This window comes from Theropithecus gelada, chromosome 20 (assembly GCF_003255815.1).
Source record: "Theropithecus gelada isolate Dixy chromosome 20, Tgel_1.0, whole genome shotgun sequence".
Lineage (NCBI taxonomy): Eukaryota > Metazoa > Chordata > Mammalia > Primates > Cercopithecidae > Theropithecus > Theropithecus gelada.
The window spans coordinates 24588114-24602734 of record NC_037688.1 but is presented as its reverse complement, the minus strand read 5'-3'; the positions used below and the strand labels follow the sequence as shown (position 1 = coordinate 24602734).

Sequence of the window (14621 nt, the reverse complement as noted above, 5' to 3'; positions counted from 1 at the left end):
TTTTATCAGATGCTGTTTTTACATCCATTGAGATGACCAAAGGTTTTCCTGTTTTGTTACATTGATTTTTTTCAGATCATAAATCAATCTTGTATTTCTGGGGTAAACCCACTTAATCGTGATGTCTTTTTATTTTAATATATTGTTGGATTCAATTTGCTAAAATTGTTTAGACTTTTTGCATGTATGTTCATGAGGGAAACTGGTCTGTAGTTTTCTTGCTAATGGCTTCTGTTTTGGTATAAAGGCAATACTAGCCTCATAGAATAAGTTGGGAAGTATTCCTTCTCTTAAACTTTTGAAAAAATTTGAGTAGAATTTATATTATTCCTTCCTTAAATGTTTGGTAGAATTTGCAAATGAAATCATCTGAACCCAGAGTTTTCTTTGTGGAAAAGTTTTTAACTCTTAATTCAACTTCTTTCATAGACATAAGACTACTCAAGTTGTCTTTTTCTTCTCGGGTGAGTTTTGGTGATGTAATTTCACCTCAGTTGTTGAATCCATAGGTGTGAAATTGTACATAGTACTCCCTTAATATCTTCTGAATATCTGTGGAATGTGGTAATGCCATCTCTCTCATTTCTAATGCCATCTCTCTCATTTCTCATTGGTAATTTGTGTCTTTACTCCTTTTTTCCTAATTCATCTGGCTAGAAGTTTATCAGTTTTGTTGCTCTTCTCAAAGAACTTCCTCTGTATTTGTTTTCTGTTTCACTGGTTTCAGCTTAGATCTTCATAATTTCCTTTCTTGTACTTATATTGGGTTTAATTTGTTCTTTTTCTAATTTCCTAAGGTGGTAGCTGACGTCGTTGATCTGAGACCTTTCATCCTAAATACTGCTTTCATAGCATCCCACAAATTCTCATATGTTGTATTTTCATTTTTATCCACTTTTTTTCTAAATGACAGATATTTAAACCAGTGTAGCTTTACTTAAAAAGAATAATATTATGACTTTCTATTCCTGTATTTATAAAAAGGGAAACTCAAAGAACTATAAGAAGTTCATTTTAAGTTCTTTTATTTAAAGAACATCTTTAGGCTGGGCGCGGTGGCTCACGCCTGTAATCCCAACACTCTGGGAGGCCGAGACGGGCGGATCACGAGGTCAGGAGATCGAGACCATCCTGGCTAACACGGTGGAACCCCGTCTCTACTAAAAATACAAAAAATTAGCCGGGCGCGGTGGTCGGCGCCTGTAGTCCCAGCTACACAGGAGGCTGAGGCAGGAGAATGGTGTGAACCCGGGAGGTGGAGCTTGCAGTGAATGGAGATCGCGCCACTGCACTCCAGCCTGGGCGACAGAGTGAGACTCCGTCTCAAAAAAAAAAAAAGAACATCTTTAAAAAAATACATGGTTGTTGGATTATAAAAGTAATACATGCCTATTACTTTAAAAGTTGACCATTCCAAAGATATGTATTTAGTAAGTGAAATTTTAATGGTTAGTTTTTGAAATAAACTTTTTGGTTTAAAATAATGACATTGTTGTTCTTTAGAAATGAAGACTGACCTGAACTTATTATTGGAGTGTCTAAAGTATCAAATGGACAATGCTTTTTCACAAAAGGAAGCTTTGGTCACTATTCATTCAATTTGTCAACAAAACAGTAAGATATAATAGTGAATTTTTATCTGTGATTCTAGTTCTTTAGTACTATGATATATCAAATAAGCATAGTTCTTTATCTTCCATTCATTTATTCTACATATCATGTTACTGTCTTCATGTGATTTATTTTATCCCTGAAAGGATATTGAAAATAAATATCATTTCTATTTTGTTTTTTTCTGCATATCCTACAGGTAATGCAAGTGTTTATTTTCGGGAAATTGGTGGTTTGATGTTTGTAAAAAATCTTGCAAAGTCAAGTGAACATAGCATGGTAAAAGAAGCAGCCTTATATACATTAGGAGCTATTGCAGAAAAAAATGGTAAAATATAAAACTTCATTTCATTATACTTTAAGCATTGTGTTATATTTTAACAGTATACTCAAAACTAATTTTTTAGTTAATTTCTTTTCTTTTTTTTACACGTTTGAATAATTTTTATCCAGCCTCCCTCCCCTCTCCCTTGCTTCCTCTTTCCTTCCTTCCTTCCCTTTCTTTTCTTTCTTTTCTTTCTTTCCTTTCTTTTCTTCCCTTTCCTTTCCTTTCCTTTCCTTTCTTTTCTTTCCTTTCTTTTCTTTTCTTTCTTTCTTCTTTCTCTTTCTCTTTCTCTCTTTTCCCTTCCCCTCCCTCCTCTCCTTCTCCACCCCTCCTTTCCCCTTTCTCCTTCCCCTCCTCTCCCTTTTTTCTTTACCTTCCCTTTTCCCTGTCCTTTCCTTTCTGTTTCATCTTTCCAGATCAAAGGATGAAGATAACCCACAGCCATGTAATGTGTGGGTATAGAAATTCATGTTGGCAAGAACACTTTTCTGCAGGGCATCTAAAATGAGGTTGAATATAAACCATTGGTTTGTCAGACCAACTTTATATTCTGATATTTTTATTTATTAAATATTTCTTCATCAGCCAGGCGCATGGTGGCTCACACCTATAATCCCAGCACTTTGGGAGGCTGAGGCAGGTGGATCACTTGACCTCAGGAGTTTGAGACCAGCCTGGGCAACATGGTGATACCCCATCTCTACCAAAAATACAAATAATCAGCCGGGCATGGTAGTATGCACCTGTGGTCCCAACTACTTGGGAGGCCGAGGTGAGAGATTACTTGAGCCTGGGAGGTGGAGGTGGCAGTGAGCCAAGATTATGCCACTGTACTCTAACCTGGGCGACAGACCACAGAGTAAGACCCTGTCACCAAAAAAAAAAAAAAAAAAAAAAAAAAAAGTCTTTTAGGAAGCAATCTTTGTGCAAGGCATTGGGGATACAGGGATAAGTAAGATATAGTCCTTGAATTTTTTTTTTTTAAATTTAATGTTTGTGTCTATATAATAGGTGTATATATTTATAGGGTACATGAGATGTTTTGATACCGACATGCAGTGCATAATCACGTCGTGGAGAATGAGGTTTCCATCCACTCAAGCATTTATTCATTGTGTTACACAAACAATTCAATTATACTGTTTAGTTATTTTAAAGTGTACAGTTAAATTATTATTGACTATGGTTACTTTGTTATGCTATCAAATAGTAAGTCTTAGTCATTCTTTCTTCATTTTTTTTTTTTTTTTTGGTACCATACCCACCACCTTCTACTACCCTTCCCAGCCTCTGATAATCATCTATCTCCATGAGTTCAATTGTTTTGATTTTTAGATCCCACAAATAAGTGAGAATATGTTTGTCTTTCTGTGCCTGGCTTAGTCCTTGCCTTTGAGATAGGGCCTAATAGCTGGTTCTAGGAACTGGATAAAATGTTGATTGTATCTTTATGTCTATATTATTTTTGTAAAATTCTGCCTATTGCATTAGGACACACACACAAAAACTATCAGATAGTATGATTCTTGAAATGATTTTTATTTCTAGGAAAGTCAAAACATATCTCAAATATTGTTTGTCCCTCTGTTTTCTAAAGCAGGTTTCTGAATTTTCTTGAATTGCTTTTCTTGCTATGTTTTGTTACTCATCCTTTAAAGTGTGTTTTGTTTTTTTTTTTGCTAAATTTTATTTAATTTTTTATTCCGATAAGTTTTTTATTGTAAATTCTAGGGGATTTCAGTATGTGTTTTGGAGCCTAGATTAAGTACTTTTGATTAATATACTGCTGCTTTGGTCTGCTAATTGAGTAAGCACGTATCAGTTTGTCAGAAATTTTGTTGTATGACTAATAAATATCAATTACATGAGATTTGGTTAAGAACCATCCCCAGTTAGGTAATTTTTTATTTTGTTCAGCATATTTTAAAGCATGTTTGTGACAATGCATTGAAATTAAAATTATATTTTATATTTCAGTTTACTGTCAGCAGACTTTGTGTACTTCAGAGTTATTTGAAGACTTAACTTGGTTCTTATCTAATGATTCAAACATAAATTTGAAAAGAATGTCTGTTTATGTTATTTTGGTTCTGGTTTCAAATAATAGTAAGTACATTCTCTTATGAATATTTGAAAACATTAATCAATTGGAACAGCCATTATTAATTTTTTATTTGAGTTCTTATATCTTTTTTTTTTTGGAAACAGAGTCTCGCTGTGGCACGCAGGCTGGAGTGCAGTGGCATGATCTCGGCTCACTGCAACCTCCGCCACCTGGTTCAAGTGATTCTTCTGCCTCAGCCTACTGAGTAGCTGGGATTACAGGCACATGCTATCATGCCCAGCTAATTTTTGGATTTTTTAGTAGAGACAGGGGTTTCACCATGTTGGCCAGACTGGTCTCAAATAGTGCTGGGATTACAGGTGTGAGCCACTGCTCCTGGCCCAGTGTCTTTTTTTTTTTTTTTTTTGAGACGGAGTTTCGCTCTGCCACCCAGGCTGGAGTGCAGTGGTCGGATCTCAGCTCACTGCAAGCTCCGCCTCCTGGGTTTACGCCATTCTCCTGCCTCAGCCTCCCGAGTAGCTGGGACTACAGGCGCCTGCCACCTCTCCCGGCTAGTTTTTTGTATTTTTAGTAGAGACGGGGTTTCACTGTGTTAGCCAGGATGGTCTCGATCTCCTGACCTCGTGATCCACCCGTCTCGGCCTCCCAAAGTGCTGGGATTACAGGCTTGAGCCACCGCGCCCGGCCCCAGTGTCTTTTTTTAACTTCACCTCTGAGAAATACTAGTTTAAAGAAAGGTGGATTATTAGCATGTATTTAATAATTCAATACTTATTAATTTTAAGAAATAATAAAGTAATTTATAGTGCTTAGCATTGAAAGGTAACAGGTTTAAAGAGAAAAAGAGAGGCATTTAATGAATTAGTTTAGTTGATTTTCTGCTGAATTGACCATTTAGTTACAGTGTTTACAGTATAAACCAGTGATCGTTTTTATTTTGGAATAATTTTAGATTTACAGAAAAGTTGCAAAGATAATATGTTCCCGTATACTTACTGCTCAGTTATTTTTTAACTGTTTAAAATTTTAATTCTTCAAATTGTTAGAAATTCTGTAAGCATTTAAAATGTTTCTAGGCCAGGTGTGGTAGATCATCCCTGTAATCCCAGCATTTTGGGAGGCCAAGGTGGGAGGATACCTTAAGCCCAGGAGTTTGAAACCAGCCTGGGTAACACAGTGAGACCTTGTCTCTACAAAGAAATTAAAAAAGAAAAGAAAAAGAAAAATTAACTGGGTGTGGTGGCACACACCTGTACTACCAGCTACTTGGGAGGCTAAGGTGGGAGAATTGAGTGAGCTCTGGAGATTGAGGCTACAGTGAGCTGTGATCAAGCCACTGCACTCCAACCTGAGTGACAGAGCGAGACCCTGTCTCAAAAAAAAGAAATGCTTCTAGGTAGGCACGGTGGGTCACATCTGTAACCCCAGCACTTGGGGAGGCCAAGGCGGTGTAGCCCCTTTCCTATGTCACCCAGGTTCCAGCACAACAACCATATTCAGTACCAGCAGACTCTCTCATGCCACCTTTCCTGCTAGAGGGGAAATGGTATGGGCATCAATAGAGGGGGACGTCTAGGTGGTTGTAGAGCTCAAGGCCCAAACCCCCAGCGTGTTGGGTGGGGGTGGGGCAGCCTCAGGGAAGCTAGGCATCAGGTTGTATCCTTTGAAGCGGAGGAGTCAAGCCTTACCTTCTTCTGCTAGCAGTGGCTGGTCCCTCACCCCTCTAGTCCTCTGCTGTTATTGTTTCCATGGGGAGGGTCACAGACCCAGGCACAATGCTAGTCTGAGCAGGCTCAGGCAATTCAGCTAAGCCTCTTGCCAGAGAGGCCTGAGGAGTCGCCTTCTTGCCAGGTGTGCACTTTAAAAAAAATGTTTCTAGATTTTGTTTTATTTTGGAAAAACTAGAAAACGTTGAATTTATTTATTTTTCCATTTTGGAACTTATCTTGATACTGTAACACAGAACCATGATGCAAAGTAAGAGTTTTGTAATTTTTAGAGGAAATTTGAATGCAATTAGTCTCTAAGCAGTAGTGACATATTTTTCATAATAATCTTGATTACAGATTTTTATCCACAGTAATTCTATGTTATACTTTGTAATACTTTAAAGTTGTTTAAAAGTTATTTATTTATTAAAATAAAACTTAACTGTTATTCATTTCTGCAAGACTATTTGTAAATAAAACTCATATTTTTATATGGCTATTTTTTTAAGGGACCGGACAGACACTTGTGAGAGAAACAGGTTGTATTACAGTTCTGTCACGGTTATTCAGGTAAACAAATACAAATTTCTTTTTGTTAATTATTAATTACTTAGGACCTTAACACATTTGTATTAATTTACTTTCTTTTCTTTTTAACCTAATAGGACAGTTATTTCAAAATGTGAGTTGGATTTGTCAGATAAAAATGTTTTCCAGAGTTATCAGTTGTGGTCTTCAGTGTGTAGTACTCTGTGTGTCTGTGTCAACAATCCTCAAAATGGTAACTATCTGTAATGTTTAAATATAAAAATAAAGATAAAAACAAATGAAAACTGATGTTTTCCAATTGTCATATTAAATCATGATTGACTTTGTCTTCTTTCAGATGAGAATCAAATGTTTTGCTGTTCACTTTTTCCACATGCTAATGAATGGCTAAAAAATTGCATGAAACCTGAGATAATTCGCCCTATTTGCTCATTTATTGGACTCACTCTTGCAAATAACAGTAAGTATTCATTATTTTCTAGGTCATAGTTGAAGAAACATTTCAAAGCATAATAAAAACTATTGAATTTAGTATTGAATCAATTGAGTTCTTGTAATTTGGGTTATTTTGGATGTATTTAGACTCTTAAAGATAAGAAAATCTTAAAAGTGGATATTTTTAGGAGGATATTGGGAAGATGGTCGTAGCAGCATCGTTTTTTTAATCTCCCCAGATACTCTCATAAAACGGAGAAACCAAATAGCAAGACTAAATACCCATAGAGTGTGTTCTCTGATCACAAGGTAATTAAATTAGAAATGAATAAAAACAAAACATCTAGAAAAGCCCCAAATATCTGGTAATTAAACAACTTGTACTAAAATCCATGAGTCTATGCATAAATCATAAGGAAAATTATAAAATGTTTCTAACTGAATAATAATGAAAATACAACATTAGGCCGGCCATGGTGGCTCACGCCTGTAATCCCAGCACTTTGGAAGGCTGAGGCAGGCAGATCACTTGAGGTCAGGAGTTCGAGACCAGCCTGACCAACATGGTGAAACCCTATCTCTACTAAAAATACAGAAATTAGCTGGGCATGGTGGCAACAATTAGCTGAGCTGGTGGCAGACACCTATAATCCAAGCTGCTTGGGAGGCTGAGGCAGGAGAATCGCATGAGCCCAGGAGACGGAAGTTGCAGTGAGCCACAATTGCACCATTGCACTCCATCCTGGGCAACAGCAGAATGATACTCTGTCTCAAAAAAAAAAAAAAAGCCAGATGCAGTGGCTCACACCTGTAACCCCAGCACTTTGGGAGGCCGAGGTGGGTGGATCACTTGAGGTCAGGAGTTTGAGACCACATGTTGGCCTGACCAACATGTGAAACCTTGTCTCCACTGAAAATACAAAAATTCGATGGGTGCCTGTAATCCCAGCTACTCAGGAGGCGGAGGCAGGAGAATCTCTTGAACCTGGGAGGTAGAGATTGCAGTGAGCTGAGATCACGCCACTGCACTCCAGCCTGGGTGACAGAGTGAGACTCCATCTCAAAAAAAAAAAAAATTAAAAGAAATCTGTGTGATGCTGCAAAACAGTGTTGAGAGGGAAATTTATAGTATTAAGGCTTGTATAAGAAAAGAAAGGTCTCAAGTCAATTATACTAGCTTCTGACTGGGTGTGATGGCTCACACCTGTAATCCCAGCACTTTGGGAGTCTGAGGTGGGGGAATCACTTGAGGTCAGGAGTTCCAGACCAGCCTGGCCAACATGATGAAACTTTGTCTCTACTAAAAATACAAAAAAATTAGCCCGGTGTGGTGGTGTGCACATGTAATCCCGGCTACTCGGGTGGCTGAGGCAGGAGAATCGCTTGAACCTGGGAGGCAGAGGTTGCAGTGAGCCAAGATCATACCACTGCACTCCAGACTGAGCAACAGAGAGAGATTCTGTCTCAAAAATAAATAAATAAATAAATAAATAAATAAATAAATAAATAATCGTATTAGCTTCTACCTAAGAAATTAGCAAACCAAGCAAGTTAAAATAAGCATAACAAAGGAAATAATGAGAAGATTAGAAATCGTGAAATAGAGAAAAGCACAGAATGGAGAAAAATAATTGAAACATGAGCTAATTCTTTGAAAAGATCAATAAAAGTGATCCTCTAGCCAGACTGATCACAAAGTAACGAGAGAAAGCTCAGATTACCTGTGCCAGGAGTGATAACTTCACTATAGATCTTAATAGATATTAAGAGTAATGAAAGAATAGTAGAAACAGCTTTATGTCATGACATTTTACAACTTAGATTAGTTGGACAAATTCTTTGAAAGATAGAAACTACCAAACAAAGCTCACCCAAGAAGAACTAGTAACCTGAATACTCCTATATCTGTTAAAGAAGTCAAATTTGTAGTTTAAAAGCTTAACACAAGCCTGGGCATGGTTGCGCATGCCTGTAGTCCCAGCTGTTGGGAGACTGAGGTGGGAGGATCACTTGAGCCTGGAAGTTCAAGGGTATAGTCTGCTATTATCATACCTGAGAATAGTCACTGCAGCCTGGGCAACATAGCAAGAACCCACCTCTTAAAAAACAACAACAAACAAACAAAAAACAATGCAAAGACGCAAAACAAAACCTTAGCTTAGGAAATTCCAGGCCTTAATGGTTTCATTGGCGAATTCTGCCAAACATTTCAGGAAACAAACCAATAATTTCACATAAATTATTCCAGGAAATAGAAGTGGGATAAACACTTCCCAACGTGTAAGGCCAGCATTACACCGACATCAGAACCCAGAAACAACATTACGAGAAACTGTTGGCTAATAGCTCTAGAACATAGATGTAAAAATCCTTAAAAAAAATTAACAAATCTAATTTAGCATTAGAAAATATTAACAAATCTAATTCAGCATATGGAAAAGAATACATTATGACCAAGTGGCATGTATCCCAGGAATGCAAGATAGGTTTAACATTAGAAAATTCATCATATGTACAGTCTAGAAAAGAAGAACAATATGATAATTTCAATAGATGCAGGAAAAGCATTTGACATAATTCAACATACATCTGTAAACTCATGGTAAACTAGGAACAGAAGGAAACTTCCTTAATGTGATAGGACCTCTACAAAATACTACAAGTAGCACACTTAATGGCGAAAGACTTAATGTTTTCCCCTTGAGACTGGAAAAAAGATAAGAGGCTAGGTGAAGTGACTCATGCCTATAATCCAGCACTTTGGGAGGCCGAGGCAGGAGGACCACTTGAATCTAGGAGTTCAAGACCAGTCTGGGCAACATAGAAAGACCCTGTAGCTACAAAAATTTAAAAACTAGCCAGGTGTAATGATTCACACCTATAGTCTCAGCTACTTGAGAGGATTGCTTGAGCCTGGGAGGTCAAGGCTGCAGTGAGTTATGATTCTGCTATTGCACTCCAGCCTGGGCAACAGGGAGATCCTGTAACACACACACACACACACACATACACACACAACAGAAATTAAAAGAAAATAAATTGATGATATATATAATACTCTGGATTATAAGACTCAACATTGTAAGAATGTCACTTTCAAATTCATCTCTAGATTCATGGAATTCTCAAGCAAAATCCCAGCAGATATTTCTGATTCTAACTTACATGGAATACAAAGGGCCTAGGATAATTGAAACTTTTGGGGAAAAAAGGATAAAACCGTAGGACTATGTTGCCTGATTTTAGTACTTATACAGAAATCAAGAAAGCGTGGCATTGGTATAGGTATAGACTTACAGATTCTTTTTTTTTTGGTGACAGAATTTCACTCTTGTTGCCCAGGCTGGAGTGCAATGGTATGGTCTCGACTCAGTGCAACGTCCACCTCCCGGTTTCAAGTGATTCTTCTGTCTCAGCCTCCCGAGTAGTTGGGATTACAAGCACCCGCCACCATGCCTGGATAATTTTTGTATTTTTAGTAGAGATGGGGTTTCACCATGTTGGCCAGGCTGGTCTTGAACTCCTGATCTCAGGTGATCCTCCCACCTTGGCCTCCCAAAGTGCTGGGATTACAGGCATGAGCCACCACACCCGGCCTTGTAGACTTACCTATTAAGGAAATAAAAGTGAGAGCCCAGAAATAGACTCATACATATATCATTGTTGATTGTCTACAAAGATGCCATTGTCATTCTGTGGAGGAAAAGATATTTTCAACAAATAATGCTAGAAAAAGTGGATATCTATATGCAAAATATGAATCCAAACCCTTATACAGTATACAAAAACTAACTTGAAATAGTTCATAGACTTAAATGTAACAGTGAAAATATAAAACGTGGACAAAAGCAGAAAATTCTCACAACTTGGGGGTAGGCAAAGGTTTCTAAGGACACAAAAAGCATGAATAACTAAAGAAAAAATGGTAAATTGGACTTAATTGAAATAATTTTGCTCTTCAGAAGAGCTTGCTATGAGGATGAAAGGTAAGCTAGACTGAGAGAAGATATTTGAGAACTATTTATCTAATTAAGAATTTGTACCCAGAAACTTGTAAATAGCTCTTATAAATCGATAAGAAGACAAAAGCAACCTGATGATTAAAAAAGTGGGCAAAAGATTTGAACAGATACTTTAGCAAAGAAGATGTGAATATTAAATAAGCACTTGAAAAGATGTTTAAGATTGGCTGGGCATGGTGGCTTATACCTGTAATCCCAGCGCTTTGGAAGGCCAAGGAAGGAGAATCGCTTGAGCCCCGGAGTTTGAGACCAGGCTGGGCAATGTAGTGAGACCTTGTCTCTACAAAAACATTTTAAAAATTAGCCAAATATGGTGGCATGCACCTATAGTCCTAGTTACTCAGGAAGCTGAGGTGGGAGAATCACTTGAGTCCAGGAGTTCAAGCTTACAGTAAGCTATGATCACACCACTGCACTCCAGCTTGGGTGACAGAGCCAGAGCAAGACTCTGTCTCAGGGAAAAAAAAATGCTCAAGAAATAATTAGTTACCAGAGAAATCCAAATTAAAATCCCAAAGAGATATTACTACACACCAACTAACATATTAAAAATAAAAAGTGATCATGCTAAATATTGGCAAAGGATGTGGAACAACTAGAACTTTCACACATTGCTAACGTATATCTGTAGTCAAGTGTTTGAAACAAATACTCGTGTCACATGCAAAGGATATATCTCTAGAATTACAGAAAAAATTGGAATCTATTTCCATGATACCCTGACAGTCCCTTTATCTCTAAAAGCCAGCTTTAGTGAGTGATAGTTATAGGACTTCATTACCTTCAGTAAACTACAGATTAGAGAAAATCTAAAATATTCAGTATACAATAAATGTGGTCTAGGATGTTCTTCTGCTTATATGCCTGAGTTTTTGTCACTTAGGCTATAACTAAGAATCTGTGGTAACACACTGCCATTTTCATCTAAGCATTAACAAATGCCTTTTTTTTTTTTTTTTTTGAGCTAGAGTCTTATTCACTCTGTCACCCTGGCTAGAGTACAGTGGCACAATCATGGGTCACTGCAGTCTCAAACCTCTGGGCCTAAGTGATCCCCATGCCTTAGCCTCCTGAGGTGCTGGGACTACACGCACACACCACTGAGCCTGGCTAATTTTTACTTTGTTTTTTTTTTTTTTAGAGATGGGGTCTCACTATGTTGCCCAGGCTGATAATGAACTTCTGAATTCAAGCAATCCTCCTGCCTCAGCCTCTCAAAAATGCTAGGATTACAGACATGAGCTACTACCACATCCAGCCTCTTTTTTTGAAGATTTTTAAAAAGTGAAAATACTTCCTAGTAAAGAAGTCTATTTTGGAGCCACCATAATATTGAAAGTGTTTGCCTGCCCTTAAATAATGTTTCTGGGCTGGGCGCCATGGCTCACGCCTGTAATCCTAACAGTTTGGGAGGCCGAGGCAGGCAGGTTGCTTTAGTTCAGGAGTTCGAGACCAACCTGGGGAACATGGTGAAACTGCGTCTCTACCAAAAGTACAAAAATTACCTGGACATGGTGGTGCACGCCTGTAGTCATTAAAGGCATAAGCCACCATGCCCAGCCCAGAATTATTTTCAACTAGGAAACAAAAGACTTCAGATTTAGAAAAATAGATACTGGTCATTGAATCTTTGCTTGGAATAGTTGTTATGACTCTCAGGGATGTGTTATAATTTTATGCTCCAAGAAGTAAAAGAATTAGGTGTAAATATGACAGATGAGATGTATGCTCTTTTAGAACAGTTAAATTACTTTGCATCTTGAGGAGTCAAACAATCTGAGGAATTAGTTACGTTGGATTGCAGAAAATAGGCAGCTTGCTAATTACCAAGATAAATGAATGAATATATTCTTTATAACTCTATTGAAATACTTGTTTAATATTGTTGAGGGATAGGTTTCTTTTTGGTTTTTTGTTTTGTTTTGTTTTTGTTTGTGTTTTGAGACAGAGTCTCACTCAGTAGTGTTAGCTCAGCTCATTGCAACCTTTGCCTCCCGGGTTCAAGTGGTCCTCCTGCCTCAGCCACCTGAGTAGCTGGGATTATAGGCATGTACCACCACGACCAGCTTAATTTTTAATTTTCTTTTTCTTTTTTTTTTTTTTTTTGAGATGGAGTTTCGCTCTGTCACCCAGGCTGGAGTGCTGTGGCACAATCTCGGCTCACGGCAAGCTCCGCCTCCTGGGGTCACGCCATTCTCCTGCCTCAGCCTCCCGAGTAGCTGGGACTACAGGCGCCCACCACCACGCCCAGCTAATTTTTTGTATTTTTAGTAGAGACGGGGTTTCACCGTGTTAGCCAGGATGGTCTCGATTTCCTGACCTTGTGATCCGCCCATCTCGGCCTCCCAAAGTGCTGGGGTTACAGGTGTGAGCCACCGCACCCTGCCTATTTTTTAAGTTTTTAGTAGAGATGGAGTTTCAGCATGTTGGCCAGGCTGGTCTTGAACTCCTGACTCAAGCAGTCCTCCTATTTCGGCCTCCCAAAGTGCTGGGATTACAGGCGTGAGCCACCATGCTCGGCCCAGAGGGCAGCTTAATAATGCCATTCTTACAAAATAGAGCAGTTCTTACTACATGAAACAAAAAAGATTTCTAATACACAAGAAATACTGTACTATACATATAGTTTTACTATGTCAAAGTAAGGTACTTACGTAAATAAATAATCTATTTTATGATTATGTATATGCACAGGTATAGATTGGATTTTTAATTCTTTAATTTTGGGATTTTTAGAAAGTATTTGAAAAGACCAAGTTAGTGTTATATTTAGTGCAAATTAATTGAGTAAAACCATTCAGCTGTCTTGTTTGAAATATTAATAGTTTTGCTACTTTATTCTTTAAGCATATGTTCAGAAATACTTCGTATCTGTGGGTGGACTGGATGTATTGTCTCAAGTTCTCGTGCAACTGGAATCTGATTCACATGAGACTCTTTCCAGTGCTAAACTTGCAGTGGTTGTGACAAAGACTGTGGATGCATGCATTGCTGATAATCGTGAGTGACAGTGCTTACTAGTTTTTTTGAAATTGAATTTTCTTTGAATATAGCACGAAGAGTGTTGAAATAGTAGATTGAACAGTAACATGGTTTAGACTAACAGTTTCTCACAAGTGGAAGGGAATATTAGAAATTATCCAACATGGCCAGGCGCAGTGGCTCATGCCTGTAATCCCAGCACTTTGGGAGGCTGAGGCGGGCAGATGGCTTGAGGTCGGGAGTTCAAGACCAGTGTGGCCAACGTGGTGAACCCTCGTCTCTACTAAAAATACAAAAATTAGCCGAATGTGGTGGTGGGTGCCTGTAATTCCGGTTACTTAGGAAGCTGAGGCAAGAGAATCACTTGAACCCAGGAGGTGGAGGTTGCAGTGAGGGAGCTGAGATCATGCCACTGCACTCCAGCCTGGGCGACAGGTGCAAAACTCTGTCTGGAAAAAAAAGGCAACATTAAATTAAAAATTTCAGGCTGTGTATGGTGGCTCACACCTGTAATCCCAGCACTTTGGGAGGCCAAGATGGGAGGATTGCTTGAAGCCAGGAGTTTGAGACCAGCTTGGTCAACATAGCAAGACTCCATCTCTCAAAAAAAAAAAAATAATAATAATAATAATATTCGGCCGGGCGCGGTGGCTCAAGCCTGTAATCCCAGCACTTTGAGAGGCCGAGGCAGGTGGATCACGAGGTCAGGAGATCGAGACCATCCTGGCTAACATGGTGAAACCCCGTCTCTACTAAAAATACAAAAAACTAGCCGGGCGTGGTGGCGGGCACCTGTAGTCTCAGCTGCTTCGGAGGCTGAGGCGGGAGAATGGCGTGAACCCGGGAGGCGGAGCTTGCAGTGAGCCGAGATCACGCCACTGCACTCCAGCCTGGGAGCACAGCGAGACTCCGTCTCTAAAAAA

At 38.6% G+C, this 14621-nt stretch overlaps 1 protein-coding gene across 1 annotated transcript in view; it reads left to right on the top strand.

Moving 5' to 3' along the window:
* The window catches only part of TERB1 (telomere repeat binding bouquet formation protein 1), a 50866-nt gene that overhangs the window by 13305 nt on the left and 22940 nt on the right, over window positions 1-14621 (top strand). Inside the window, exons 4-10 of the mRNA XM_025370998.1 lie at window positions 1504-1614; window positions 1811-1939; window positions 3914-4042; window positions 6220-6280; window positions 6376-6491; window positions 6597-6719; window positions 13564-13716. Of these exons, the coding sequence (XP_025226783.1) occupies window positions 1504-1614; window positions 1811-1939; window positions 3914-4042; window positions 6220-6280; window positions 6376-6491; window positions 6597-6719; window positions 13564-13716 (822 nt within the window). The remainder of the gene's footprint in view (window positions 1-1503; window positions 1615-1810; window positions 1940-3913; window positions 4043-6219; window positions 6281-6375; window positions 6492-6596; window positions 6720-13563; window positions 13717-14621) is intronic.